Source organism: Trematosphaeria pertusa (genome assembly GCF_010094035.1).
Source record: "Trematosphaeria pertusa strain CBS 122368 unplaced genomic scaffold BU26scaffold_2, whole genome shotgun sequence".
In the NCBI taxonomy this organism is placed as follows: domain Eukaryota; kingdom Fungi; phylum Ascomycota; class Dothideomycetes; order Pleosporales; family Trematosphaeriaceae; genus Trematosphaeria; species Trematosphaeria pertusa.
The window spans coordinates 3,063,677-3,090,718 of NW_022987213.1; the positions used below are offsets into that span (position 1 = coordinate 3,063,677).

The 27,042-nt window shown below is 55.1% G+C and overlaps 12 protein-coding genes across 12 annotated transcripts; 6 read left to right on the forward strand and 6 right to left on the reverse strand.

Moving 5' to 3' along the window:
- The first annotated feature begins 99 nt into the window (after positions 1-99).
- On the forward strand, positions 100-2,759 carry BU26DRAFT_475868 (uncharacterized protein). Its single transcript, XM_033825554.1, has 7 exons — positions 100-250; positions 309-611; positions 660-936; positions 991-1,357; positions 1,406-1,476; positions 1,525-1,843; positions 1,890-2,759. The coding sequence occupies exons 1-7, from the start codon at positions 164-166 to the stop codon at positions 2,425-2,427; spliced, it is 1,962 nt and encodes a 653-aa protein (XP_033690177.1). The 5' UTR covers positions 100-163; the 3' UTR covers positions 2,428-2,759.
- On the reverse strand, positions 2,475-3,302 carry BU26DRAFT_416993 (uncharacterized protein; the record flags this gene model as incomplete). Its single annotated transcript, XM_033823186.1, has 1 exon — positions 2,475-3,302. A coding segment is annotated over one exon (828 nt), but the record flags the coding sequence as incomplete, so codon positions are not given.
- Positions 3,303-3,915: 613 nt separating this feature from the next.
- Positions 3,916-5,653, forward strand: BU26DRAFT_416685 (MFS general substrate transporter; the record flags this gene model as incomplete). Its single annotated transcript, XM_033823171.1, has 5 exons — positions 3,916-4,143; positions 4,197-4,373; positions 4,420-4,604; positions 4,682-5,028; positions 5,082-5,653. The coding sequence occupies 5 exons, from the start codon at positions 3,916-3,918 to the stop codon at positions 5,651-5,653; spliced, it is 1,509 nt and encodes a 502-aa protein (XP_033690179.1).
- A 4,352-nt stretch (positions 5,654-10,005) lies between these two features.
- On the reverse strand, positions 10,006-10,674 carry BU26DRAFT_151715 (uncharacterized protein). Its single transcript, XM_033819996.1, has 3 exons — positions 10,424-10,674; positions 10,309-10,368; positions 10,006-10,243 (listed from the first exon to the last, which is right to left on the reverse strand). The coding sequence occupies exons 1-3, from the start codon at positions 10,464-10,466 to the stop codon at positions 10,050-10,052; spliced, it is 297 nt and encodes a 98-aa protein (XP_033690180.1). The 5' UTR covers positions 10,467-10,674; the 3' UTR covers positions 10,006-10,049.
- Positions 10,648-11,672, forward strand: BU26DRAFT_151749 (uncharacterized protein). The gene has a single exon (XM_033819997.1). The coding sequence runs from the start codon at positions 10,883-10,885 to the stop codon at positions 11,468-11,470; it is 588 nt and encodes a 195-aa protein (XP_033690181.1). The 5' UTR covers positions 10,648-10,882; the 3' UTR covers positions 11,471-11,672.
- Positions 11,673-12,153: 481 nt separating this feature from the next.
- Positions 12,154-13,828, reverse strand: BU26DRAFT_583828 (glycoside hydrolase family 79 protein; the record flags this gene model as incomplete). The annotated part of the gene is made up of 3 exons (XM_033834580.1): positions 12,154-12,912; positions 12,972-13,599; positions 13,650-13,828. 3 exons carry the CDS (start codon positions 13,826-13,828, stop codon positions 12,154-12,156), a joined length of 1,566 nt encoding a protein of 521 aa, XP_033690182.1.
- A 601-nt stretch (positions 13,829-14,429) lies between these two features.
- On the reverse strand, positions 14,430-15,519 carry BU26DRAFT_527980 (carbohydrate-binding module family 1 protein; the record flags this gene model as incomplete). The annotated part of the gene is made up of 3 exons (XM_033830817.1): positions 14,430-15,250; positions 15,303-15,372; positions 15,472-15,519. 3 exons carry the CDS (start codon positions 15,517-15,519, stop codon positions 14,430-14,432), a joined length of 939 nt encoding a protein of 312 aa, XP_033690183.1.
- Positions 15,520-16,675: 1,156 nt separating this feature from the next.
- On the forward strand, positions 16,676-18,412 carry BU26DRAFT_514939 (uncharacterized protein). Its single transcript, XM_033827944.1, has 4 exons — positions 16,676-17,344; positions 17,397-17,769; positions 17,843-18,028; positions 18,083-18,412. Exons 1-4 carry the CDS (start codon positions 17,153-17,155, stop codon positions 18,397-18,399), a joined length of 1,068 nt encoding a protein of 355 aa, XP_033690184.1. The 5' UTR covers positions 16,676-17,152; the 3' UTR covers positions 18,400-18,412.
- A 332-nt stretch (positions 18,413-18,744) lies between these two features.
- On the reverse strand, positions 18,745-20,013 carry BU26DRAFT_527981 (NAD(P)-binding protein; the record flags this gene model as incomplete). The annotated part of the gene is made up of 2 exons (XM_033830818.1): positions 18,745-19,888; positions 19,952-20,013. The coding sequence occupies 2 exons, from the start codon at positions 20,011-20,013 to the stop codon at positions 18,745-18,747; spliced, it is 1,206 nt and encodes a 401-aa protein (XP_033690185.1).
- Positions 20,014-20,293: 280 nt separating this feature from the next.
- On the forward strand, positions 20,294-21,740 carry BU26DRAFT_600732 (Cyanovirin-N). The gene is made up of 3 exons (XM_033835194.1): positions 20,294-21,016; positions 21,070-21,182; positions 21,236-21,740. Exons 1-3 carry the CDS (start codon positions 20,760-20,762, stop codon positions 21,703-21,705), a joined length of 840 nt encoding a protein of 279 aa, XP_033690186.1. The 5' UTR covers positions 20,294-20,759; the 3' UTR covers positions 21,706-21,740.
- Positions 21,741-22,742: 1,002 nt separating this feature from the next.
- Positions 22,743-23,373, reverse strand: BU26DRAFT_500795 (uncharacterized protein; the record flags this gene model as incomplete). Its single annotated transcript, XM_033826522.1, has 2 exons — positions 22,743-23,065; positions 23,280-23,373. 2 exons carry the CDS (start codon positions 23,371-23,373, stop codon positions 22,743-22,745), a joined length of 417 nt encoding a protein of 138 aa, XP_033690187.1.
- A 2,536-nt stretch (positions 23,374-25,909) lies between these two features.
- Positions 25,910-26,988, forward strand: BU26DRAFT_151827 (uncharacterized protein). The gene is made up of 2 exons (XM_033819999.1): positions 25,910-26,113; positions 26,165-26,988. The coding sequence occupies exons 1-2, from the start codon at positions 26,077-26,079 to the stop codon at positions 26,896-26,898; spliced, it is 771 nt and encodes a 256-aa protein (XP_033690188.1). The 5' UTR covers positions 25,910-26,076; the 3' UTR covers positions 26,899-26,988.
- Positions 26,989-27,042: the final 54 nt, after the last annotated feature.

The following is a 27,042-nucleotide window of genomic DNA, read 5'->3' on the forward strand; positions in this document are numbered from 1 at the left end:
CGCAGCCCCTCACGCTCACGCTAAGAACCACGTGACTCCGGCAATCGGTCCATTTCGCCAACCGGAGAAGCCCTCGAGGTATTCTTCATCACTCCATTGCAGCATTAGCTTTCACTGAGTGCAGCCATCGCGCGATTCTCGGACAGATGGTGGCTGGCGCAACATGCCTACTAGGAACTCTCGCGGCAGCAGCCAACGTCGCACCAGGGCACATCGCGGCTTGACGTGCTCCAACTGCCGCGCACGCAAGGTACCGTACATGGTCGCTGAGCATGAATGGGCTGGTCGCTTGGTGCTGATATGCATAGACACGCTGCGACAGAGCGCAGCCGACATGCAAGACGTGCGAAGTCTACGGCGACTCTTGCCAGTACGAGAAGATGCCGCCCATGTCGCAAGTCCTCGCCATGGCCGCGAGGCTCCAGGAGGCCGAAAACACCATTGCCGAGCTACGGCAGACGCTCGATCGTCGCAGTTCATTGGGCCCAGAGGATACCGCTCAGACCGAGAGGAGCAGCAGCCAGGCCACGCCTTACCCTCGCCCCATCCCAGCCCGCCCGTTTAGTCCAGAAGAGATGCGCTCCGATCTCAGTCTCGACGAGAAGGGCCAGGTGAGCGCTCCTTCAAACTCCTCCATGTCCTGCTGAACTTCCGCTTAGCTCTGCTACCACGGGCCGACCTCTGCTGTGCATGACCCGCCTGCGCTTCATTCCGGCTCGCCTGATGCTGTGGTCGGCACGAGCCGGGTATCTGATTCGGAGGTGCGCAGCTTGCTCACTTCCAATGCTCAGGAGTCACGGGCCTGGGAGGAGTTCGCCCTTGGGAATGCCGCTCTTCAGACGGATATTCCCCAAGCCGTTATCTCGCAGCTACTGCAGATACACTGGACTTGGATCGCCCCGAATTTTATGTGGGTATATCGTCCGGCTTTCATACGTGCGTGAGCCGCCCACACTGTCTTGTCCCCGCACCGCATCTGACAGCCTGTAGGCGATATGGTGACGGGTGGCCAGTACTACTCACCTTTCCTGCTCACGGTCCTGTGTGCGCATGCCGCGCGATTCGGACAAAGCGAGATGCGGGACCTGCTGGTATCTCGCGCTCGCCTCCTTCTCGGCACCGAGATCCACAAGACTAGCTCCATACCGACTGTTCAGGCTCTATTGCAGCTCAGCGCACGAGATCTCGCCTATGGCTCCGTCTCGCAGGCTTGGCTTTATAGCGGCATGGCCTTCAGGATGGTCAGCGACCTTGGCCTGCACCACAACCACGCGAAGCTCCTCGCTCTTGGACACCTTACCGCCGAGGATCTTGAAATCCGCCAGAGACTCTTCTGGAGCTGTTATTTCTGGGACAAGTGCGTCTCCTTCTGCTTCCACGTGTCGGTGCTTACTTGGCGAAACAGGGCCATTAGCCTCTACCTGGGTCGAATGCCAGCTCTCTCAGACCTCCCTATCCATCATACCCCCGAGCTCCGTAGGCTTTGTCTATAATTGCCGTGATGATGTAGCTAATGGGAAGCAGTGGACGACTTCGCGGAAAACGAGCTTTGGTCTCCTCATCACGGCGAGTCCCTGAACCTCAGCAAAGTCTCCGTTGGAGAGTATCCGCCCTTGAAGACGCACGCCATTTCCTGCTTTCAGAACTCGTGCAAGCTAGCTGTCATCATCAACGACATTATTCTACGCCTATACTCCCGCGCCACGGTCCATAACGCGGATCAAGCCCTCAACGACATCAAGCAGCGGCTAGATGAATGGAGGTCACGGACGCCGGACCACCTGAAGCTGGACCCACTACGTCTTCCCAATGTGTGCCCCCCAACGCACATCCTTGCTCAGAAGTACGCTTTTACTCATCTTCATGCGAACATCCGCTGACAATATTAGTATGTTGTACTACGCGACTATCATCCTGCTGCATCGGCCATTCTATTCCACTCCAGCGCATCACCTCCAATGCCGGAACGCGTCTCACTGCTTGGAGAAGCTCGTACTTATCCTCGAGAAAACCTTCGGCGTGACTAGACTCACTTACCTCATCGCGTATTGTATTTACACGGGTGCGTCGATTATTGTGCCAGATGTCAAAGCCGGCGACCTCGAAGCAAGCACGAAGATGCAGACTTTCCTACGGGCGCTCCATGGTGGGGTCGCTACCTGCCCGCTTGTACAGAGAAGCATAGACATCATCACGAACAGCCTTGATCCCGAAAGGGAAGAACTTGAGACGCCGAGAGGCCCCGCTGCGCCAGCAGAAGATGTGGCCTCCGGTCGCTATCTACCCGCCTTTCCCTTTCCTGATACGCAGTCGGCCTTTAGCGTTGAGCCAACGGTGGGAGGCCTGGATCTTGATGCTTTCACTCTGCTCGATTGCTTTCCCGAGTATCACACTACCAGTGCAGAGGCAGAGTGGTATATGCCTTGAATAGATGAGGGCAGAAGTGACGTAGTCTTTTGTTCATACTATATGCACTACTTGTCATCGTACTGCCACAGGGCTCTTGGGTTGTCTCTCCAGATCTTGCGGATTAGATTCTCCCCAGAAACAGCCCGACACCAGGATTTGCAGCGGTCAACCCATGCCCTGTCGTCTATCTTCCGGTACTCTTGGATCGCATTGCAGTCTCCACCCGGGTTGGCTTGGGCGCCTCCGCTATGTGGCCAGTCACTTGCCCAGACAACCCGGTTGGGAGCGATACGCAAGACATCCATGATGTATTCCTCGAGCCCGGGGACCTTATCAAACCGGTATGTTCCACTGAGCTTCGTCCAAACCTGGCCGCTTCTCAGTAACTTCATGAAGGCTTCATATCCCGGTTGCGTCTTTGGAGCGCCTTTCGAGGGATGAGGTGCGCCCAAGTGGTCAATCACGACGGGTATTCCGAGTGTCGGCAACACGTCTGCGATGAGATCGATCTGCTCCATTGCCACGAACAGCTGAAGCGCCCACCCAAGGCACCTTATCTTGTCTGCGTAGCTCTTCAGCAGGCCCTCGAATTCGATTTTCCCCAGTCGCTGGTCGCGCGTCTTCAGATTCAACCGAACGCCACGCGCACCGAGGCCGTGCAATTTTCTCAGCTCTCCGTCAGTGACTGCTTCGGGGTCTATGCAAACCACGGCGCGCCCTTTCCCTCCGAGCTTGGTTAGGGCATCGACGATTGATGAATTGTCTGTGTGGTAGACGGAGAATGCGATGAGGCAGACGTGCGATATGCCCAACTGTGATTCGAATCGTAGGAGGTCATCCAAGTCGGCCTTCTTGGGTCGATACGGATGCAATGGGTGCAGCGGAAACTTCTCCTAACAATGTCGCGGTTCTCAGCAATTGTACACGAATGTTTCGCGGTTCTCCGAGCATCTCACCTCGTCACACACATGGACGTGACTGTCCCACGTCCCTTCGAGCTCGGAATCGCACTCCGCTATCGAGCCCATTCTGGCGTTGGACTTTGGTGGTTAGAGGCTCAAAGCGCTAAAGGCGGGAGCGAACCAAAGCCGCGGTAAAATGCGTCTCTGTAAACCGGATTTAACGACCAGACGGTGCGATCGGCGGCTGGAATGCTCGGGCGGACACTTTCCTCGGAGACTCGCCGCGGCGCCTGGCCGGTATGGCAAGACCGTAGAATTGTCAAGGTAGAGTACTCCGCAACTACCGGCTTCCCCACGGGGACTCGCCATGCGCGACTGAGGGATCGGAAGCGCATGTATGCTTCTCTCAGCTACCACATACATATTTGATGGCGATCGTCGCTCCTCAGTCTGCCATCCACTTCGACGCAACCTATAGCGACGAGGCAGCTTCCATCACTCGCCGCATCTTTGCACGGCGCCTTCTTCTTCATACTTCAACCTTCGATAGAATCACTCCTGCGTGAGTTATTGCCACCGCTGGACGCGCGTGTCTAAGCTCGCCATGGGCTACGAGGAGAAAGCTTCTCATATCGAGCGGGCAGCCGACGAAGCCCAGCAACAGCCTGATGACGGCTATGCTCCCGTCGATATCCAAAAGGAGACATGCATCCTCGAGGATCCCGAATGGCTCGCCAAGCAAAAGAAATACTTGAGGAAACTGGATTCCATCCTTCTTCCGACCATTTCCATACTGTACTTCTTTGAATATCTTGACCGCGGTAACATTGGAGTAGGAGAACACTTGAAAGCGATAAAGTGACCTTAGGCTGACCTGGAACACAGAACGCGAAGCTCTATGGCCTCAGCACTGGCCACGGCACCGCCAGCGAAGGCATCGGCCCGGGGAAAGTGAGCGTATCGGATACGCAATGGCAGCTTTGTATCATGATCTTCTATGTCGGACTGGTTCTCTTCCAGGTCCCTGGCTGCATTGGATACCGCGTATTTCCACCATCTAAGGTAAGTCACGATTGCAGAGGTTGGAACTGGTACTGACGGAAGGCAGTGGATCGCCTTCACCGTTTGTGGCTTTTGTGCTACAAGCCTGCTTCAAAATTCAGCCTTCAACCTTGCAGGGGAGCTCGTCTGCCGCATCTTTCTAGGCACATTTGAGGGACTGTTTGGAACGGGAATTGTCTACTATCTCTCCCTCTGGTACCACCGAACTGAAATGGGTGTCCGCGTTTTTTGGTTCTTGGGCCCCACGGCCATCGCAGGGCAAGTAGTGCATCCAGCTCAAACGGGCAATGCTAAACCTGTGCTTCTAGCGCTTTTGGGGGCCTCATTGCATACGGGATTGGTCATATCGATAGTCCCACTCCGTCCTGGAAATGGCTCTTCTTGATCGAAGCCCTCCCTGGGTTCTGCCTTGGCTTGTTCTGTCTGTACTGGGTCCCGGACCGACCCACCAAGAATTCGAGGTTCTCTGGAGCGGATCAGGAGATCGCGGAAGCTCGATACCACAGTGAAGCATTTGAGAAGGCTGGCAAGATGCAGAAGAAGCACATACTCGCGGCAGTCACTGACTGGAGACTCTATGGTCAGGCGGCTGTGTACGTTCCTACTGCTGCCTTGCTTTCATCTATATCTGGTTTCCTCCCTACAGTGGTGAAGAGTACGCACTCCATTCCTAATTGTCTATTAGCCATTCGCTAACAATGAATTTAGACCTCGGCAACGACAAACCCACGTCCGCAAACCTCATGACCGTCCCTCCGTATGCATGCGCCTTCGCCCTCATGTATATCACATCTCGTACATCGGATCGATTCCGTGACCGAGGCATCCACATCACCTGCCTCGCTCTTGTTGCTACGATTGCCTACGCGCTGCTTGCGACACTCCCAGAATCCGACTTGAAGGGCAAATACGGCTGCATTTGCATTGCCGTAGCTTGCGTCTATGCAACCTACCCGCCCTCGCATGCCTGGGCTGCCAACAACTTCGGAAACGAGACCAAGCGAGCAGTCGGCATGGGGCTATACACGGCGATAGGTAATCTAGGTTCTATTGCCGGGAGCTTCTTCTATCCTTCGCATGAGGCGCCTCAGTTCCAAAAGGGCCATTTCATATGCATGGGCATGTCGATTGCGACGGCGCTATTTGCGCTGGGGAACAGCATGGCGTTGAGAGCGGTGAATGATTATCGGGATAAGAAGTATGGGAAGCCCGAGCCTAGGACGCCAGTAGATGTCACGGAGTTGGGAGATGCGAACCCACACTTCAGATATATCACCTGAGATTCGAGAAGAGGCACTCTCTGGGACGATAAAATGATTACACTCGCCTTCAATCTAATGATCGTTGGATAGTTCCTGATTCTATAATTTAGGTGGCTCGCATGACTAAATCGTCTCAGATTTAGACCTTCCGAGGTGTATTAGATCAGCGTCATCTCGTTGTTCAGCGGATAGGAAGATGGCCAGACAGGCCTGGAGCTATTGACGGCTACATAGGAACTCGGTGATGCTATCCAGTGCCAGTTCGCTTCCAGTTTAGACCTTATGGCTCACCCACGTTTCCGCAGCCGGCCCAACCATAATTGCCCGCCTCGCTCGACCTTGGAACCCTCTGCTGCAAAAGTACGTTTTGTCCGAGGCTTCTTCGTATCGTTCTGTCTCCATTTGGGTTTCCTTCTATCCATGTCTTTGCTAGTCTTTCCATTCCGGCTGGGTTCCTCTTCGGCTTCATGCTCTCAGGTGTCTCCGGTAACTTTGGTATCTCCCTTGTCTTAGGAATCTCCTTGATTTTGGGAGTGACGTGTTTCGCATGCAGCACCAAAGCATGCAAGAGGCGAAGCCACTGCAGTACGTTAGGAAAACCTAAGGTATTGGGCATACCCTGGCCCCATAACTAGTGATCCGATGCCAATTCGGAGATGAATGTAGGCGTGCCCAGACCAGCAAAGCCGGTCGTTCGTTGCTTGTTTTTCGCTATTGTTCGTGAAGGCTGTTTGCTCTGCAGCAAAGAGAGTGGTCGGAGCGCGAAGAATGCGACTGAGGTGGGGACTATAAGGCCGTCGAAGGGGGATGCGACGGTTTGGCCGGTTCCCATAGTCTTCTCAGAAGTCTATATGGCTTCCTTATCATAGATGTCCCGTCGCAGTTTCCAAGTTCTCTCCCCAATGCAGAATGTCACCCTCGTTCAGTTCAGGGAAGACTTTGAGCAAGCCTGCTTCTTGCAATGTATCCAAAGAGACAGCTCGATAGCCAGAGTCCCGGATCGGCCCATACGCTATGTATTCGGGCCAGCCACGAATACCCAGCAGCTGGGGAACGTGCCAAACAAGGACTTATTCAATCTTCCGTGTGCCGATCACACTAACATGGATGTCTTTCTTGCCAATTTGCCCCTTCTTCTTGGCGTAGTAAAGCACTAAATGCAAGGAGGCAGCCCATGAGCGAACTCGGAAAGGGGCTACTTACTGCTACGGTAATGCTGCCTCGCATTGTGTAGGGGATTGCTTTCATATTTTCTTGGAAAATTCGGGCCCATCTCGTTTGAGGGCGGTGGCTTTGACGAATGCGGGTGGGATATCCTCGAGCTTTGTGTTGATCGACACCTTCGGGCTTCCTCCACTTGAGCTCGACCCTGCCAATATAAGAAGCGAGGAATGTGGTTTAGTCTCAGGTCTAGGTACATCAACATTAGTTATTCAATCCCTTTCCTTGCGGAAGTCTCACGGGGATATACCTTGTAAATTCGCCTTCTTCGCCTCAGTGATGAGTACCATGTAGTTGCCTAGGGCCACAGTATCTCTCTCTTGGTTTTGGCAGCGTTGAGAAATTTTGAAGACCAAGTTGGCCGTGAACGGCTCTTGCTATTGTAGTTGTGACTATAGGAACCGGGCACTCCCCCGAACTTGTACATTTAGGAGAGCTTCCGCGGACGGTTATCTTTTACGGGCATACCGGCACTGGCAAATAAGGCGACGTGGTTCACCTCCAGCAAGGACGCCGTCTGCTGGCAGACTTTGCATTCCGTTCCTGACTAGGGCGCTAGTTACTGTGACTAGAACCTGTGTATATAATACTCGCGAAATACTCCTCGCAGGGCTGTCATCGAAACATCTCCGTTCCCCTTCTTTTCCCTTACGCAGCCTCCCGTTTAGCTGTGTCTCATTGTTAGAATCAGCAGCGGCATCTTTAGCTTTGTTTGATTCGATCTACTTCCGCTTGGTCCCCTACTTGGCTCTCTGAGGGATACCCTGGATAGCTTTGGGGTAAACTGGCTGGGTCTTCTTCCGCATAGTCACCCACTTGTTTCGAACCATCTTCGCCTTGGGTTGCCTCCGCCGTTGTAGCTCCATCGACCTTGAGTTTGGCAGACCTCTTCCCGCTCATTTCTCTCTCTTGCTTGTTGGTCTCGGAGGCTCCCTAGCATACAGCACCATCGCATGCACGAGATCGAACCGCTGCTGAACGTCTAAGGGCTCTCTGTATTCACCATGTCGAAATTCATAAGGCCAGGTCTCATCGGCCCTTTCAGACGGGATGATAGGGTTTCTCAACCTCTTAATAATCTTTTTGATTTGCGCTTCTATGGCTTAGCCACGTAGTACGTCCTGAGGCTTGAACCAAGAGTGGGGCCATATACTTCCAACTATTAACAGGCTTCAGGTGGGAAAGCTTGATTATATCTAACGGCCCACCCATTTCTTCTGTTTTTTTCTGCTCGTAGTCACTTCTTCCTTCCACGCCAGCCCCTTGTCAAAGTCGAGACGGGTTGTTCTACTGGGAGCTACCCAATATAGACAACTGTTCGAGGCTACGTTAGATAATGTTTATCTAAGATCGGAACGGGACTCGAGACGACCGTTAATATGTACCCCAGTAACCCCCATGTTCTCAAGCAGAGATTTTTTTGTCGGCGGCAAACTGTGGCATGCTAATAATCTGCCCCAGAAGTAAACGTCAGACGGAGAGTAAGCGCAAAACCGTGAACAAAAAGTGCAGAGAAAAACACACAAGGCCGTTCCCGAAGACCAGCCAGCTCCTACAATCCTAAAAAGCCTGCCGAGGGGCACTCCAATGTTGGTCTGCTTTGCTAACTCAAAGTTGACCACTAAGTGTTCCAGTAAAACCGGTTTCGGCCTGAATCTGCTCGCTTCGTCCGGGTTGCTCGGACCGATCTACTACTAAAGGTGTAGGGCCCTTTCAGGCCTACTTCCACGTCCAGAGCGTATTCCAGTCCTGTAGCAGGAAGGTTTCGTAGAGAGTCCTTTGTATCCGAAAGTAGTTGCGGGCTTGTTAAGAGCAAGGCAGACGTCTCACAGCAAAGCTCAACATGCACGCAATAATTAGATAGCTTGATCTCTTGTCCCAGTCGTTGTAATGTTTGCGAGACTGCGGGCGCTCGCTCTCATCTAGGATGAAGTCGTCTTCTCCGAAGGGGCCCGGATCTGCATGATGACCCCTCGGGGTGTGACCGTAGCACGAGGTTGAGAATCTCATCTCTGAGTTCTCGTGGAAGCTATAGAAGACGCGGCATGTCATCCAAAGTGGCCCTAGGGAGAACGGATATAGGGGAGACGGATTTCAATGGAGCAGGAGTGTCGAGTGGGCGAGAAGCGTGATTTGTGCGCGACGGGTGGTAGTTGCCTAAAGCAGCCCCCGCAGTTTTAGCATGCTAATGACCCTGCAACTCTCATGTCTTCGGATGTCGAAGAACTGCGAGATTTGCTCAGATACGGTCCCGAGAAGGCCAAGGGCCGGAATTGAATCGGGATCGCTGGTTGCGGCGAGTGGGATGGCTACAATCTGACGCTTGCGGGGCGATATGGTAGGCAGACGTGGAACGAGAGACTACTGGACCAAACCTGGGATATGAAGGCGCCAAGGATGACAAGGATGGAGGAACCGATGACGGAAAGTGAGCGATGCGAATTATGATGATAGTAAGAACAAGGGCTGATGAGCGCTGGGAAGGATGCAGTATGGTCATCGCAGGCTCGCCCCTCATTTCGAGGTCCCGCGATTGGATGGCGAGGAGCTCTCCTAGCAGGAAAGGTATCTCGAAAAGTATCTTGGCCGAATCATTCAAGGACGTAGTCAACAACGAAGATACTTAGGCCTCGAACGTATGCGAGGCGACGTGCCGGCTCGCACAGCCCCGCCAGTTGATGACGCTTATGGAGAATGAGAACGTTGCATTCTGTCCTTAGGAAGCGCCCCAAAGTATATTGACCATGTTGTAACCCAAGCACCCGGGATATCTTGCGCTGAGCAAATTGCTCAAAGTATTGGAACAAGAAAGTACAAAGTCGCCCGCGCTATGCCATGATCGGACAGGAAGAGCATCGAAAGCGACTCGGCGCTAGGAGAGCAGCGATCAGGTTGGCCAGAGCCAAGGAGAATAGCAATCTTAAGCAGCAGAGGTCCACCAGGAGAAGGAAAAATGAAGACGAAGAGGAAAAGCCGAAAAATCCGGCGAGAATGCGGCAGTTTGCTCGGCCAAGGCATCCAGTGAAAGCAGCGAGCACTCCAGCAAGAAAGCCGCAACACAAAGCTAAAGAGACTAGAGAGACCGAGAGCGAGATGAAACAGTGAAATGACCTATGGCAGAGCCGGGAAAACTGGACGCGAAGGGCTTCAAGGCTAGCTTAGGTGGCTGGGCCCTCGTGTGCCAGACATAGTGTTATCGTGTGCTAGAGTAGCCACGACCGTATGTGTACTGCGGCGAATTCGTCACCGGTATGCCGTTGAGCGACTTGTATGCAATCTCGGCGGCCTCTTCGCGCGATTGTTCGAGGTAGCGGTAGTCGCGCCATAGGTGTGCTCGATATTCGCGGCCTTGGACGATGACGCTGCTGGACCACGCCGTTCGGATGCCTGAGCGCACGGTAGTTAGGCTACGGCCATCGCGCAAGAGGGAGCGGGGGCGAGCGCATGCGCACCTCGCGGGTCAGAGTAGTCCTGGAACTGAGGCTGCGCAATCTGGTTGGAGGCGCAGTAATCTGGAGATGGATGTGGGAGTCAGCGCCAGTCGAACGAGGAGGCATGCGAACGCACTCTGCAGCTTCTGGACCCAGGACTCCGGACGGTTGGCCGCCATGTCTCTGGCGTACCCAAGATACCCTTGACAGTATCGAGAGAGGGACCCGGGGTTAGCTAGGAAGGCGTAGTGAGGTAGACTAAGGGTTCAGCCTTTGACGAGGGAACGTAGGACGGCGCGCGACCCAGGGATTCCGGGCCAGTGTTTATAGTTCAGGAACACATGTCATGGCTACATGGGTCGAATCCTGCAAATGCCGACTGAGTTCGTACCCACATCAGTGGGAAGAGGGGCTGCCTTTCTATGGCTGCTGCCGTGCAACATGAGGTGGTGGAAGAGCAGTGTGAAGGGCCACGCTTGCGTTGGCAGACACGGGCCCTTCTCATTGGCCTGGGCACAGGAGTCGGGGATATGGCAGAGGATGAAAGCGTCGGGCATGGCAAAAACAAAAATTGCAAGCCCCGGGTCAGAGATATATGTCATGCTGCGGGCGCCCCAGCTGCCGCAGCGTTGGGATGGGGCGGCCAATTGCTCGAGCAGCTCGGAGGCACTGGCGCTGCTGCGATACTGCTTCGAGGTTGGCTCGATGCGTGTGTTGGCAGGAGGACCAGCGGAGAAGCTGTAGGGCTAATGAAAGCCGGCGCAGACTAGATGTGTCGCGCATTGACTGGACCAGCACGTCGCCAGTCACCGGCCCGCCGTCGAAGGAAGGCTTCGCGCCGTGCCGCTTCCGTCCCATATATTCGATGGACGTGCGTCATCTCAACGCCTGCCACCGCGTGAGGGAGCTGCACGGCCGCCGGAGGACGATGCAGCTGCTCACTTCCCGCGACAGGACGCGCTGGCCGTGCCAATCGGACCGGCGCACACTCGAGCACGGCACCGGGCCTCGCATGGCGGGCGGGAGCGTGCCTGGAGAACTGCGGAGGCCTGCGCATCTTATCGTTCCTTCGACGCCGACGGTGCAGTTCGCACACGCGCCCCCTGCCACGCCCCGGGTTCCCACGCCTCCACGGAATGCTTTGGCCACCTGTTCAGCTCTGCCCCGGGAAGGACACCTGTGACGTGGGCGTCCCCATGCCGGGCCCGCGAGCGAGAGGCGCCCGACCCAGCTGCTGTCGGCAAAGTCGGGCGTGCGAGGGCGAGAGCAGCGGTGGGGTCCTCGCCCCCTCCGTCTCTTCGCTGTCAATGTGCGCTGTGTGTTGTCAAGGCATGAACGCGTCAAGGGTGTGGGCGATTTAGTGGCAGAGGGCGAATGATTCTGTGACGTGGTCGAGGCCGTGTCCCGCGTGCAGGATTGTGGCGCTAGCCTGAAAACTGTCCCTCATGCACGTGCCCCTCCATCGGGCTAGCGTGCACCCTTGAGGCTCAAAAAGCCCGGAATTTGGGACACCGTGTAGACCATATCCCCGCGTGCTAAGAGTGAAGCTGGGACACGCGGGTAACGCCTGGTAGTTCCGCTCAGGACGGTGCTGTCCAAGGGCGAACCACCTCTGACAAGGCGCTACGGCCGCCGCTAAGACGAATAACAAGATTGCTACTGACGCGGGCTCGGGATGCTATTACTCCATCGGCTCAAGGCGCTCTGCCACTGCGGGCCTCCTATAATGGGCGCCTGTTGCACTACGCTCGCGGATCACGTGACAATAGCCTGTACCCTTGCCCAGGCTGGAAGGGCAAAGGTGAAACCCCGCGTAGACACTGATGTATTAGGGCTCATCCAGCCGCAGATTTCCCCTTTTATCCCTCACTTGAACCACAGCACAGCAGCTTCGGCATACCCAACATCCATCGCCTGCCCAGCATTCCACGACTCCGCCACCATTCTCCCCACAACATTCCCCTCTTCGTCAACCGTCTGCCCGCCCCAAGTTGCCCCTGTCTTGACGTCGCTCCCCGGCGCCGTCAATCTCTTCACCCTCGCACTTCCCATCAACCTCTCCGGGAGCCAAAACCGCGTATATGGCCTGGGTCCGGTCTGCGTCGCATTCCACGGCTCCATATTCACTACCACTAGGCTGTCCAGTCGCCCACTGTCATACACCGCATACGCGACGAGAGTCTCCTCCTCTAGCACCGCATGCACCTGTCTCTTCCTTCCATCCCCTTCACTACCACCAAGCACCTCACTAATCGCCAATGCACCATAATAACTTGGCCTCACCAGCGCCGAATGACTATTCACCTCAGCCAGAAACGGACTCCAGAGACTATAGCGATATGGGGTACCCATATGCCAGTACATCTTGCTTACCATAGTCGCGCTCGCAATGTACAAACTGTAATCGAGGTACCACAGCGCAGAGCCGAACACGTTGGAGACAAGGTCGCGGCCCTGGCAGGAGATGCTGTTTGTTTCGCCAATCACGTATTCGACACCGTAGCGGTCGACGACGGGCGACATGTGCATGTGCGGGTACGCGCGGGTGACGACGTTAGTGTGGTTGAGGAGGTTTTGGCGGAGGGTGGCGATTTCTTTGGTGGATTTGCAGTTGCTGCCGTGGTACTACGGATCATTAGACTCGAAATCCTCGGAGGTGTTCCAAGCGGATAAATCCGACATACGTCGTGTTGTGAAGCACTTTTAATCTGCCCGTACCGATCAATCCCCAGCCCCAAAATAACCTCCGAGTTCCACGGCTGATTGATAAACGCCCCACCGCTCCCCATCAACGTGCCCATCTGAAACATTGGCGCAGCAATCGGATCCTTGAACACGTGCTCTTCGAACAACTTCGTATACTCCAGATACTCTTGTGTATACAGCTCCGGACCCCAGTTATCGGGTCGATACGTATGGTTCCACTTATTATCCATCTCGTTACCCAACTCGAAAGCGTAAAGACTGGGGCCGAGGATGTCATACACACGCTTTGCGACATCGACGGTAGCGTTCACACCGGCAGTGCTATTGTCGCGGTAATTGAGGTCATAGATGTACTGCGTGCCATTGGGTGCGGTTTGGAAAGCTTCGAACCACGCAGGGCCGAGGATGGACTTAGAGGGCTGGTCGGTGTTGGCACCCGTGAGGCCGACGTTGGTGCTGCCGTTGAAGAAGTTTTCGATGGCGTAGGGTTGGGATTCGTTGAAGAGCGCGATATTGGCTGTTGAGCCTCCGGCACGAATAATCACGTTCTTGCCGGAGCGATCCAGGAGGTTGGTGAGGAGGTTGTGGCTAAGGATGTTCGGGTGGCTATGACATGATTAGTACACCGCTAGAGAAACCCACGGGAAAGGTGGCACCTCATATTACCCAAGTAGTCAGCCATGTATGAGAATTCGATGGAGAAGGACTGCCACGATCCATCAATTGGTCGGATTTGAGAGAAGAGTCGTAACGGAACATTGAGAGAAACGAAGCGATTCGGTTCTGCCGCTTGTACGCCGGTATGGGCGAACGATACCAAGCTCGCAAGAGCCATCCTTGCTCTGAGCGAAGCCATCATAATTTCTCCACTCACCGAAGTGTAGAAATTGGTGAGGTAGCGCTCACCGCCTCTCAGGAAGCCTACACTCTCGCATGTTATATGTATGCTCGATTATGGAACCTGTACATGACATTGTTCGGCCAACGATGTACCGAATCGCCGTTTTCCGGTCGACGTTTTGAAGATCAGCACCTGTACGAACATGATTTTCTCCGGAATGCGGGGACCCCTCTCTAGCCTCTAGGGGAAGCCATGGTCCACTCAAACTCCATCGTCTTCGACAAAAAGCTCGAAGAATTTAGAGCAGACGGAAGGAAAGATGGAGAACGGGCCCGAGTTGAAAGTCTGGGCAGTAACGTGTGAGAGGAGCCCGACAGCGGGTTACTCCGCGCTCCTCTAGGGTCAGCAATCACTGATGCGGACTTCCAAACCTTGAGTCGGCTTTTGAACAGACATCGGTCTTTGAAGCCGTTTGCCGTCGTCGGCAATTCTATACTGCCTCTCGCTTTCTTATATTGGTCCAGGAGAGCAAAAAAAAAAGCGTATCCGAGATCGAACAAACGAGCCTTCACTGGCTGACATTGGAAGTAGATATCTACTGGCACTGCGAATAATAAGAGTTCACCACCTTGCACGAGCTCCCCGACTGACAGGTCGTGCACCCCGTGAAACCAGTTCCACCACACTGTTGGTACTTGGCAACGGCAGCGCATCCACTGCCACCCGCGCTGGTAGCTGCTGGCATTGCTGATGTAGCAAGTGTGCTCGAAACAACCGCAGCTTTCGTAGCCGTAGACTGAGAAGCGCCCCCAGTGACGGTGACGGCTGATCCAGCTTTTCCAGCTTGCGCCTCGGTGCCTCCAGGGATGACTGTCGGGCCTGGAGCGACGTATGTGCTGAGCTGCTGGTAGATGTTGATCTGAATTCCGGGATCGGACGCCTTGTATGCTCCCGGGAGGGAAACGCCTGACGGTGTTGTGGAACCGCTGCCAGACACGGCAAGCTGGAAACACGTGACATAAAATTGGGCCCCTCCAGGTGAGCTGGCAGCGTGAAGGGCAATAGCCTCCGCTCGGAGCAGGTAGTCGCCAGGCGCCAAACCGGTAGGAATCTTGACGTCCATCTTCCCACAGTTCGAGTTGAGGTCTTTGGTGCCCCAATAGTCGTCTGAGCCTTGGGATGTAGAGGACGCCTTAGCCCAGGTGTCTTCGAATATCTTGAACCACGAACTTGAGCCATCGGCGGTCGAGGCATCGCTGACCTTGCTCATGTAGACGAGGACGGGGCCGTAGTGAGCTCCACCGATAGCCTCATTTGCGCAGGAGCGGTCGCCCGGTTGCTGGTGCATTTCGACGGTCACGGTGTCTCCGGGGGCGACGGGACATTTTGAGGCTGCTACGCCTTGGTTGATGTTGCCTGGAGCTGTGTTATTGTCGGTGCCCGTGTCACTGCGGTAAAGACTATCTACATCGAATGTCGTTGCTTGTAACATCAGTTACCGGGCTATTGCTCGTTGGCAGCCTCGCACATGCACTACTCTGGTTCAGTTAGCGACGTGCGATTGTTTGGCTGCCGCGAGTACTCATCTGATCCTTGCCGTTTATCCAAAGGTCCTGGAAGGTAGCATGGCCGGCAACGCCTGTCGCCAAAGCGGCAATGCCTGCGAGGAGAGCTGCGGTTCTCATCTTGATATGCAAAGTGAGATCTAAGTAGATCGAAGGGAAATCGGATGCAGATGTGACGCTCAACCATGGTACGTGAGAGTGATTTTATATTCCCCTGCTGCGGTAAGGGATGATGCCATGAACGGCCAACTGTGCCTAGCCGCGCATGTCTAGCGGTCCTGTTTCTTAGCAGAGAAACGTAAAGGATGTGCACTAAAGCGCGGTGTTTATCGCATGACATTCGAATAAATTGAGCAACGAGGCTTATTCGGGTATAAGGACCAGGATCTTTACCCCACAAACGGTCCTGCGGGCCAGGCGGTAAATTTCCCCGGATTGAAACAAGAGACGCCATTCGACGAAAGAACTCTCGTGCCTGAAGACGTGCTTCTGGGTGGCGTCATATGGCGGACGCTGTGCGATGTCGCTTGCAAGGAATTCGAGGCCCGACGTATCTCCCGGACTAGAAGGAGCAGTATGCCACAGTGCTGCAAAAGTACTTGGAAGCGAATGGAAATACTGCCGCCGGATAAAAATCTGGTCGACCTCCTGTGGGGATCTAGAGCAGAAGCGAAGGTTGGCCAGGAGTATTGGTGGCTTTGGGCAGCGTTGAACGCGTGTTTCTCCTCGTCGTATATTAGCCACCATATGCGGAGATGTTCGTTGGGCAACTTGGTCCTGGCGATGATTCTGAGTGGTGGAAAGCCGTGTCGATTCGGCCATGGAGAATCAGATCAGGTCCGTGCGCACTCCCTATGGTCGCACAGCATGTCGGATTCCCGGATTGCTCGCGTCGTCCGTTTGCCGATGTACCAGGCGCGAGGGCTGCTGGAAATTGGACCTCAGTTTGCGTTGATGAATGCTGATGATGCCACGTCGCGGGGCCAGGGGAGCGCGAAAGCTTGACCTCGGCCTGAACCGAGGCGAAATCAGGCTGAATGGCGAATGCTGGCCGAGGCGCAGGGAAAGGCCCCGGGCTGTTGCAATAATAGTGTTCGCCAGCTTCATCAGTCGTCTCTGAAGGTGCACAAGTAGGTCGGCTGCGGTGGTTCACGGGTGTTGGCATCCCGTCCACGTGGGATCGCGATGACTCAGCAGGCCAGATGCGGCTTAGCGCCCATCGAGCAGAATCTGCCACCTGCTCTGCACCCGGGCATCCATCTGCCGCCGCGGGCCTCGATAGCGCACATGTATGATATACGCCTTAACGTGGAATCGGCACTCCTGTCCCCAATGCTGTTCCCACCGCTGAAACGCTGCGGTGCGCCGATGAGGCGGAGCCTCAGCTGCCAAGGCGCCTTCAGCCGCAAGGCTGCACGTAAACGTTGCCAGCACGGCGGAGAGAGCGGTCTGCAAATCGCTCGCCGAGCACTACTGTCTATATGTAGCGCTGTGCTGTGGTCCGCTCGGACAGCCCGCGTGCCATTTACGGAAGCGTTGTTCGCAGTACATACCATTGCCTATGGATGCTACATCACAGTCTTCCGCCCTGCACAGCCGCGAATACTGGTCGAAGAGTCGGTGAGTGGTGCATGCGAGGGCCTTTAAGAATGTAGGGCTGCTGGAAGCTAGGCCTTCGGGCTGTGGCTCTTCTCCATTTCGTCATATCCTTCGTCCTGTTTATCGTCCGTTCCTCCTTCGGCACAGAGCAGCAATGGAGGCACCCGATCTCTCGAACATGGACCGCACCAACCTCCCGCCTGATGAATCGATTGGCACCAAGGCCATTGTAGCCATGACCGTGAGCTCCGCGTTCGTCATTGTTACGCTTGGGTTGCGATTATACAGTCGACTCATGGTGGTAAAGAAACCGGGGTGGGACGATTTAACTATCGTGTTAGCCACAGTAAGAGACCACCGTCTCACTTGCACTGGCCAACGGACTAATTGTCTTTGAGATATGCTCCCTCGTCCAGCTCATTTTCAACGCCATATTCCTGCATCACGGCCAAGGCCGACACGTCTTCTACCTCACGTCCTCTCAGATCCATCTCGCCTACAAATTCTCCAATCTCGTCATCTTCCCCTTCGTCTTCTGCACCGCAATCACAAAGATCTCCATTGCGTTCATGGTACTGCGGTTAACGCAGGCGAGGTGGATGAAGTACTACATGTACGCGCTCATCGCGTCCTTGGTGCTCGTCAACGGCGCTTGTATTGTGCTCCTTTTCGCCTTCTGTCGGCCAAGCTATGCGTTCTGGGATATTGGCGTCAAGGATGCGAGGTGCTGGGATACGAGGGTCTTGACGTACGCCTCGAGTGTGCAGGGCTGTAAGTTCCCAGCCTGTTTCCGTGCGGAACTGCAGGGCTTGGAAGGAGAGAGGCTGACCTGCGCTGCCTGCAGTATGGTCCATATTCACCGACCTGGTCTGCACATCCACGCCACTCATTATGATATGGAAGCTGCATATGGGCGTCAACCAAAAAGTCGCTATCACGGTTCTCATTGGATTTGGGTTGGTGACGACTGGCTGCTCCATTGGCCGCTGCCTGTACTATGCGAACACCAAGTTCTCGGACGACCAGACGTGTACGTCCCCACCTAATCCGTCCCCCACTTAATCGATGCTAAATGGGTTCATAGGGGTGGGCATTAATCTCGTCATCTGGACCACCCTCGAAGCCAACATCGGCATCTTTGCTGCTAATCTCCCTGCACTAGGTTTCCTGCGCAAAAAGATGGAAGAGAAGCTTGCTTCTGCACCCGCGCTACGCTATCTGCGCTTCTTGTCATCCGGCAAGTCTGCGGGAGATTCGGATCGAGAAATGCTACCCACCATCGGCGCCGCAAACCCGCGGCGGAAACGTGATGCTTTTGATTCGGTGCTGGGCTCGGATGATGGGCTCATGGGTGAGGATGAACGGGAATTAGGTGTAGATAGAAATGCATACACGCCTTGATGCTGCTTGGAAGGCCCTTGCTGCGCTCTTCCACCTTCTCAGTGTCCCATATCAGGCTCATCGTACGGCCTGGCATCCACGCCGCCCAGCGCGTGCGCAAAAAGAGCGAAAGACCACCTGTGAGCATAGGATCGTCGCGGGGAAGGGAACGAGTTTCCAAGACTGCGAGAAAATTGACACACCGCATCACAGGATCAGCCAGCACTGTTCTCTTACTCGGGTAGTTTTCGTCGACGAAAGTAATATACATGGACAGCTTTTTCCTCTCCATTGAAGACGGAGCGGCTCTATTGCACCGTTGTGCCATGCCGTCTACAACGCTATCGGCCTATATCGCTCGAAGGCTCATAGTTGGGTGGGGTACTTGGTCGTCTCGATCTTCTCAGGATAGACGAGCCCGCCCTGCTTTCTCGCCTCGTCCATGACGTCCATGATGACGATGCTCTCGGCGAGGCTCTCGTACTTGCCCTCTTTTCTTCCCTCAACGAGCGCCGTCGCAGCCTCATCGGCTTCCCAGAACATGCCGTGGCCTTCGCCTTCGGCATTCTTCCCACCCCCAAAGCCGTTGTACCAGCCGCTGCCTGCACCGGGGCCGGGCTGTGGCCACTCCTTGTCCTCGACGGTGCCATCGTTTAGAACGATCTTGGTGCGGGTGGGGCGGTACGCGGGCGGGAAGACTTGAATCTCGCCCTTTGGTCCTTGGATGCGGATGCCGGGAGGAGCGGCGGCTTCACTTCCAGGGGTGGTGGCGACGCGCAGCGACGTGGTAGCAATGGCGTGTGCCTCGCCACCCGCCTCCTCCGGTCGCGGAAAGCTGAGCACGATGGTGGTAGTCTCGTCGGCAGCTTTCGTCGGGCTATAGTTCTTGAGCGCGGCAAGCACCTTAGGCGGCTTGCGCTGATTCTCGGGCTGGGTGAGGTACAGCGTCTGGAAGATCCAGGTCAAGCTGTAGATGCCGAGGTCGAGCAGTGCGCCTCCCGCGAGATCAGGGTTCACGAGGCGGTGCTTGCCGTCGTGGAATGCTTCCTCGGGGTTCGTGGCCATGCTGTTGTCGGCGAAGACGCGAGCAACGGGGCCGATGCGTCCCGCCGTGATCTGCTCGCGTACGTAGATGGAGAGCGGGAAGTATCGCGTCCACACCGCCTCCATTAGGAACAGGTTCTTCTCCCGCGCCTTGTCGGCCAATGCGCGGGCCTGGGCGGCGTTCACGGTGAAGGCCTTCTCGCACAGCACGTTCTTTCCTGCATCCAAGCACAGCATGGCATTCTGATAGTGGTGCGAATGCGGGGTGGCGATGTAGACAATGTCGATGTCGGGATCCTTGACGAGCTCCTCGTACGAGCCATAGGCCTTCGCGTCGGCGGGGCAGCCCGTCTCCTTGAGGAACTGCTCGGCGCGCGACCTGGACGACGACGAGGCGGCAGCGACGACGGTGTGCTTGATGTGCTTGACGCCGCGCGTGGAGGGGTCGACCAGCAGGTCTTTGGTGCTGCCAGGCCCTTAGTGGGAGCGCTGGAGAGCGCGCGCGCAGGCGGGGTAGCGGGGTACTCACAAGGTGACGGCGATGCCGCCGGTGGCCAGGATGCCCCAGCGGATTGTCTTGGGAGAGGACATGGTGCGATGAATTAGACAGACAATAGAGAGGAATGTGAGGGCGACGGAGCGGAGGTGGTTGAGGCGACTCTTCACGCCATTCTTTAATGCACAACGCCAGCGCCGTGTCGGGGCATTTAACCCCGACGCACCCCCGCTTGTGCTCCTCGCCAAGACAGCCTTCCGCAATAGGAAGCTTCACGTGACACAGCGGAACAGGACCGCCCAGGCCGTAGATTGCAAAGCGACTGCACCCGCGGATTGCTAAGGCATCTGCAATCCCTTCCTTCGTCCACCGTCTGTTAGCCCGTACGAGGCCTTACGCCGCATCGGGCAGGTTGCCGCGTCGCCCTTGACCGCCGCTGTTATTGCCCTGGGGTTCACGGGTGCGCCGCAATATACTCCCCATGACGCACGTGACCACGGGCGGGTAAAGGAGTCGCGCTCGAAACCTGGCGAATGGCGTGCGTTGTTTCATTTCGACCTTTTGCTCGCCTGCCGGCTTTTCTTGCCAACTGCCCCAGGAAGAAGCAGGTAGGAATCAGATCAGCTGCTCGTCATACCCGGCGAAACACCTGCTTCTGGGACCTTGTGCAAATTGCGGCACGCCCAAGCTGTTATCACAAGCCTCGGCGTATACCGTCTTTTCAACATATAAACCGTGCGGCAGTCCCCCAGTAGATCCTCATCAATCTTCATCAATCGGCCATCGATTGCCGCTCAGCCCTGCAGGACGGCAAGCACCTTTTACACATCTCACATACAAAATGAAGCGACTGTCAGCGCTAGCATCACTTGGAGCCTGCTTCTCCTTCTCCACGGCTGCGCCAGCAAGAACTTCCCGCGCACCATCGGCCATTCAACCTATCCCCATAGCCCCCCACTGCACCAATGCCCACATCACCCAAAATTGGATCGTGGCCGACTGTCCTACGGGTCCCGACTCCGACGACACAATCGAAAGCGCCGTTTACCTCCCTAACAAGATCACCAACGATGACGGCGTTCTAAAATGGAAAGCCGAGTAAGCCCATGCACTCATGCATGATGAAGCGAAAGCGGTCTAACACGTCCTAGCGGCAACTACATGCAGACATGCTCAGACTGCAAGCTCGCCAACGGCGGCGCGAGCCTGAACTGCCAGTGCAGACCCAACTACGGTCAGCGAAAGGATACCACAATCGACCTAAGTCAATCTTGCCCACTCTTTGAGACGCCTTCCTATTTCCTGACTACCACTTAGATGAGCACATCTCCGTATACGCTGGACATCTCCTCTCCAACCTCAATGGCGCACCTAGCGTCCCCAGCCAACCATCTACTTTCCCGGTGCCATCGGACCTTTCCTTTGGTTTCGGCGGCAACGCGACCTGCCCTGACAACAGCAGCACGACGCCCGGCTTCGACTGGTGCAAACAAGTAGCACATACCTGTACCACATCCAATGCCCGCACAGATACGAGCGATGTCTCGTTCAGGATGTACGGCCCGCTAGGTTGCTACGTCCCTGTGGTCTACATGCCCTACCACTTTCAATTCGAGGTGATCAAGCTGGTTGGCGAGGGCGCGTGGGAGATGGTGGGCTACGCGGATGAGCAGTGTACGACGCCTGTAGGGACGATCAGCTCGGAGGATATGGGCGTCTGCACGAGCTTCCAACCGCGCGTGAGGGCGATTAGCGTCAGGCCGGCGTTTAATGGGGATCCAAACTGAGTGGGACCTGGAGCGGCTGCTGCATGCTGGGCACGGGTAGGTTTTCAAACAAGGAGAAAACGTGAGATAGCTGCGTCGCAATCATGAATGGAGCGCTAATAGAAGCTCTAAGCCGGGATCCACGAGATAACAGACGCGCAAGTGCCCGCGGACACTCCCGCTTTTTGCATTTCAGAGACCGGGGGCGTTCGTTTTCGAGCGGAAATAGGCTGCAGTGGATAAATCGTTCACCATCTCTTCAAACTAATCGTATAAGAGGTACGGGTAATCTCGTGAAACGCCATTCCTTTTCAGATACGTCCAAAGGCGGCGGCATTGGAGCAGCCCGGCGTCACTAAATTCGTTTATATAGTTCCCGGTCCAAAGTCCCCTGGATTCTTCGTTCCCCGTCTGACACAGTAGCCATCAAACCGAGCAACACATCCCCACGCCTTATACGTCCCGGTTACCCAACTAATTGCAATGTACAGGACAGCGCTAGATGCAGTTGAGGACCAACCGTCTAAGCGGTCCTCCTGCTTCAAGTTAACTCATCCTCACCTCCATCTTCTAGGTACCTGAGAGCGCGCCGTGCCGATTGCTACGGAGAGTATACTAGGAAGTTTCTTAGAATTAGCTACCTTGGTGTTAATGTCTCAAAGGTCGTAGCGAAGGTTGCTTGGGACGTTCAGCTTGAGCAATTTATGTCTATGTGTCCGGCGGGCGTTTCGCGGATGTAGCCCGTGAGTGCAGTGATTAGGCATGTTGTTGCGACAGCGGAGGTGGGGCCGGCTGTTGACGGGGAGGTGGACTGGATGCGAAGACAACATTACTGGTCCTATGTGGGAAGCCTCGAGTTATTGCATCATCTCCGCGTTGCTAATCTTTACTACCTGCACTTATCCCATGGGACACAACAATAGCGGTACCGACCAGTACAACTTTGAACATCAAATGCGCGAACTAGTCTCGCCTTCCATGAATCAATCACATCGGTCTCAACATACCATATATCATTCTCCATCAAACCCACGCTAGACCTCTAACTATTGTCGCGCCTAGGCCTTCCACACCTTCGGCGCCGCAGTCGGCGGCGGCGCCCCGCCCAAACTGCACAAACTCACAATGCTCGGGAACGGCGGTGGCTCGATGCCCAATGTAGTTGGTGCTGCGACCTTGCTAGCCATACCGGAAGCCGAGGACGTAGGGCACACGGTCGCGGCGAGAGGGGGCGCGGTGAAGTTTCCGCGCTCTTGGTAGCAGTATGGAAGACCTGGCCATAGCGCGTTAACGAATTGTATTTTGAAAGAGGAGAGGACGAGGCAAGATTGAGTGAGAGGATAAGGCCGTACCGGTGACTGCATAGGGCTTGCAGTGGTATCTGCGTCCGTTCAGGGTTTCGTTGGGGGTTTTTATGAAGCTGCCGTCGTAGAGCTGAAACCACGGCCTATGCATCGCATCGTTAGTTAAGTTCAAGCCATCACATTAAATGTAATCCCCCTACTCCTCTTCAGTGCTGCAATCAGCGCGGCATCCAGCATGCACGATCTGGCCCGCCGTGGCAGTTGCATGAGGCTGGCATCGTTCCCACTCACAATACCTCTGCGTCACGGACGGCGCGATGATGGTGCAGTTCAAGCTCGCGAGTGCAAGCGCGGGTATAGCGATGAGAATGGCGGTGGTTTTCATGGTTGTGACACGAACTCTGGCCTCGATTAGGGGGTCCGTCGATCGATCGTGAGAATGGCATCTATGGATCCAGCGCCTCATATAGACTCCCCTAAATCCACCACTCCGGTGGCTATTGCGCCAACATCTTCTATAGACATTGACCATAGGCAATTCGAAGTGCTTGGTATGCTGAATTTTGTGTCAAGCAGGGTTCTGAGTAACAGAGCTTTCATTTATGTAGATGGTGGACCCCGCTTCAAGAACCCGCAGGCCTCCAATCTAGCCAATACTGCTTCTCGTCAACACAGCGACGGGTATGGGTAAAACGAGGCCAAGGTAGTAGCAACAACATAAGGAAGTGACAAAGGAGAATTTGCTTACGGCAGTTAGTGTGGGGATCTGCACGTGCTTACCTGAAAGCAGGTGCCTGGGTGATGCCGACCAAAGTTAGGTGAGGAAGGAGGATGGGTAATGCTTGTCGTGTATCTCTGCACTCACAGTAGAGTAATGACAGGTCCTACTTGTTGATCTGCTATTATGTAACTGCTTCCTGTTGAGTTTGTTGCTGTAATGCGCCCAGCCGGCTGTAATGGCGATCCGTTAATGTACACTGCCCGCACACTAGCGCCCCACATTATAATACATCTCTCCTCCCCACATCTTTCGACACAAACGGTAATGCGCGAATCGGAAGGTCACCTTAGATCGTTAGCGCAGAAGAATACATGCCTATTAGCTCCCTCGTTTGTAGTTCCCAAGTACTTCAGCTGCTGTTCCAGGGTCACCGCGTTCCCTTCCTGTCTCGTGACTTGTTGCGCCATGTACAGTATGCTTTCATAAGAAAGTACAAATCAACATTTCTAATCGCAATCTTAAAGAGTGTCCTGCTTCTATGCTTGTAGCTCGGCGTCGTCCTTGCGGTGGAGATTCGAAGACATGATGCCGCTTGCGAGCCGAACATGCTGTAGTAGGCCATAGACATGGTGCGCTGAATCAATCGTTAGTGCCATGGATGGAGAAATTGTGACGACGAAGGCTTATAGTATGGATTGGAACGATAAGGGCAGACGTGGTCAAGTCTAGAATGGCTTGGGAATGTTCTTACCGAGAGTATGACGCAGAAGAACCCGACAGCCAATAAACGTCCTTAAACAAAGAGGCATAGGTCGACAGTCCGCCCGTGGCAAAAATGTGACGGTGAGCGGTGTATGCGCTTCAGCTAAAAGGCATTCTCGACTAGTACAAGGCTTGCGACATCACTCTAATCATTGGCTGGAAGTTCGTCGAAGTGAATTTAGAGGACTGGACTATGATCCCCTGCGTGATATTGCTATCACAAGTAAGTTACACACTGCAACGTACATTTCTGACTACTAGCATAGTCACTAAGCGCGGAGTGGTGTTCCGCAAGTAGGACGTCGAGTTGTAAGCTATCCACACAGTGATTCGAACGAACACTGTGACCGGGTGGAGATCGATCTTCGGTTTCGGGCCCATAGGCAGAAGATTAATGAATTGACGGAGGAAGGGGCAGGACATGGTAGACTTTGTGGAAGATGAGCGGAATGGGAGAACAGCGAGCAAATCTGCCTTGCCGACGCGCTCGGAAGGCCATACGAACGGCAAAGAGAGCATCCGAACAGAGTTGGGCTCAGAAATTGATCGTTTGTTTGGTTAGATGCAACGTCGGCTGCGGATCGTGGAGAGGTGGCGCCGCCTTCAGCGGGCTTCCAGGTTGCGACGTTGGGCGCCAGAACAATAGCGGGAAACCTAAGGACATCAGGTCAACCGCAGAATGAGGCATAAGAAAACGACGGTGATGCATAAGAAACGAGGGGTATTGTAGCCGTTTGCGTAAGGTTGACACAGAGTCCTGACGCTGTGAGCGGCAAGCCGGGGGGTTGAGACCGGGCCGGTTTGGACCCCTGTCGCAACCCCGCCGCCAGACTGCGTTCTACGAGGGAAAGCCACGATCGTCTGTGGATGGAGCGCTGGTTCCTCAGACAAAATAGAAACCTTACTCGCATGAAGGCGTGCGTCTGTGCATGGAAAGCGCGAAGCCAGAGCCTAAGGGAGTGGGCGTGCGGCCTGTGATTGGCCGGAGCCCGATCGGACAATATTTCGGCCGACCCCGCGCCGCACGATGACTAACCAGAACACTCACCTTGTCGCTCCGCAACGCCACATCGAAATAGCCTCAACGGGACCCCCAAACGCATAATGTTCATCCCCGCTCCCTGTTCTTGGTCGCCGTTTCCAATCGACAGGCACAATGTTCATTCTCTCGCGCCATTCGCAAACAAAGCCGATGTCAAAACACGGCGTCTAGCGTAACCCTTCCATCCGTCGAATCCTACTACATACCACCTTGCCCCGCCTCTCGATGAATGTCATCGCCGTTTGAGGCAACTTCACAGGGTCTCTCGCGCTGTCGACTGTTTCGGGACAGGGCGTTCATTCCCCAGGCTATGTCCGTGGTGTCAGGTTGATCCACCCTGAAAGAGTCCGAAAAGGAGCTCTGCATATAAAGTTCGCCTCAGGAATGACTCCCAGATCTCCTCAGCAGCTTCATTCAGCAGCATCTTCTACCTTCTACTCAGTTTCTCTTCTTTATCCCATATTTACTTTATACTTCCAGGTGAAGCTGGCCGGTCCTTACGATAACTTCTGTTCAAGCCCTCCTTTGCTCCTATTCGTCTAGTTTTACTTGGCCTTCCCAAAATGGCTCCTCTTCTTAAGATCGCTGCTTTGTTGAACCGTAAGGCATCGCCCGGCCATCTTCTCAATCATATGCTGATCTAGAATCCAGTTTCTCTTTACGTCGCCGCTCAAGGCACTCAATTCATTACTGGACCATGCACCTCAGATGCTGATTGCGCTTCCGCATGCTGCGGCTTCAACTCTGGCAAATGCGCTGGGCCTGTCGTGGCCCAGGAGCGCGACGGCGGCTGTGGCTTCGGCGACGCTCAGCCGAACGACAACGCTGCTCAAGCTCTAACGGGCGGAGCTGGAAATGCCAACGCAGCCCCGAGCGCCGCCGCAGCAGCTCCCGCCCCAACTTCGGCTGCCGGCGCCGCAAACGGCCAAGGCACACAATTCATCACTGGCGCTTGCACATCTGATGCCGACTGTGCGTCTGGATGCTGCGGCTTCAACTCCGGAAAGTGCGCGGGGGCCGTCGTTGCTCAGGAGAGAGATGGTGGCTGCGGATTCGGCGATGCTCAGCCAAACGACGATGCTGCTCAGGCTCTCACAGGAGGTGGAAGCGCCAACGGAAATGGGAACGCGAATGCCGAGGCCGCCAGCGGGACCCAGGCTGCGGCAGCTAACGGCGCCGGGACCCAGTTCATCACTGGGCCCTGCACATCGGACGCCGACTGTGCTTCGGCCTGCTGCGGCTTCAACTCCGGGAAGTGCGCCGGTCCAGTTGTCGCTCAAGAACGTGATGGTGGGTGTGGATTTGGAGATGCGCAGCCCAACGACAATGCTGCGCAGGCCCTTCAGGGAAGGAACCTCGGAAGGAGGGGGGCTGCTTTCATGTAAGCCTTAATATCCTATATGGGGAGTGAAGCGGGAACTCGAAGATACAGTGCCGGAAAGACATGGCACTGGTTTGGACCACGCAGAGCGTGATAGGATGCTTGCCTTGGCATGGGGTTCAACCTAATGAGGGATGCTTCTGTTTCT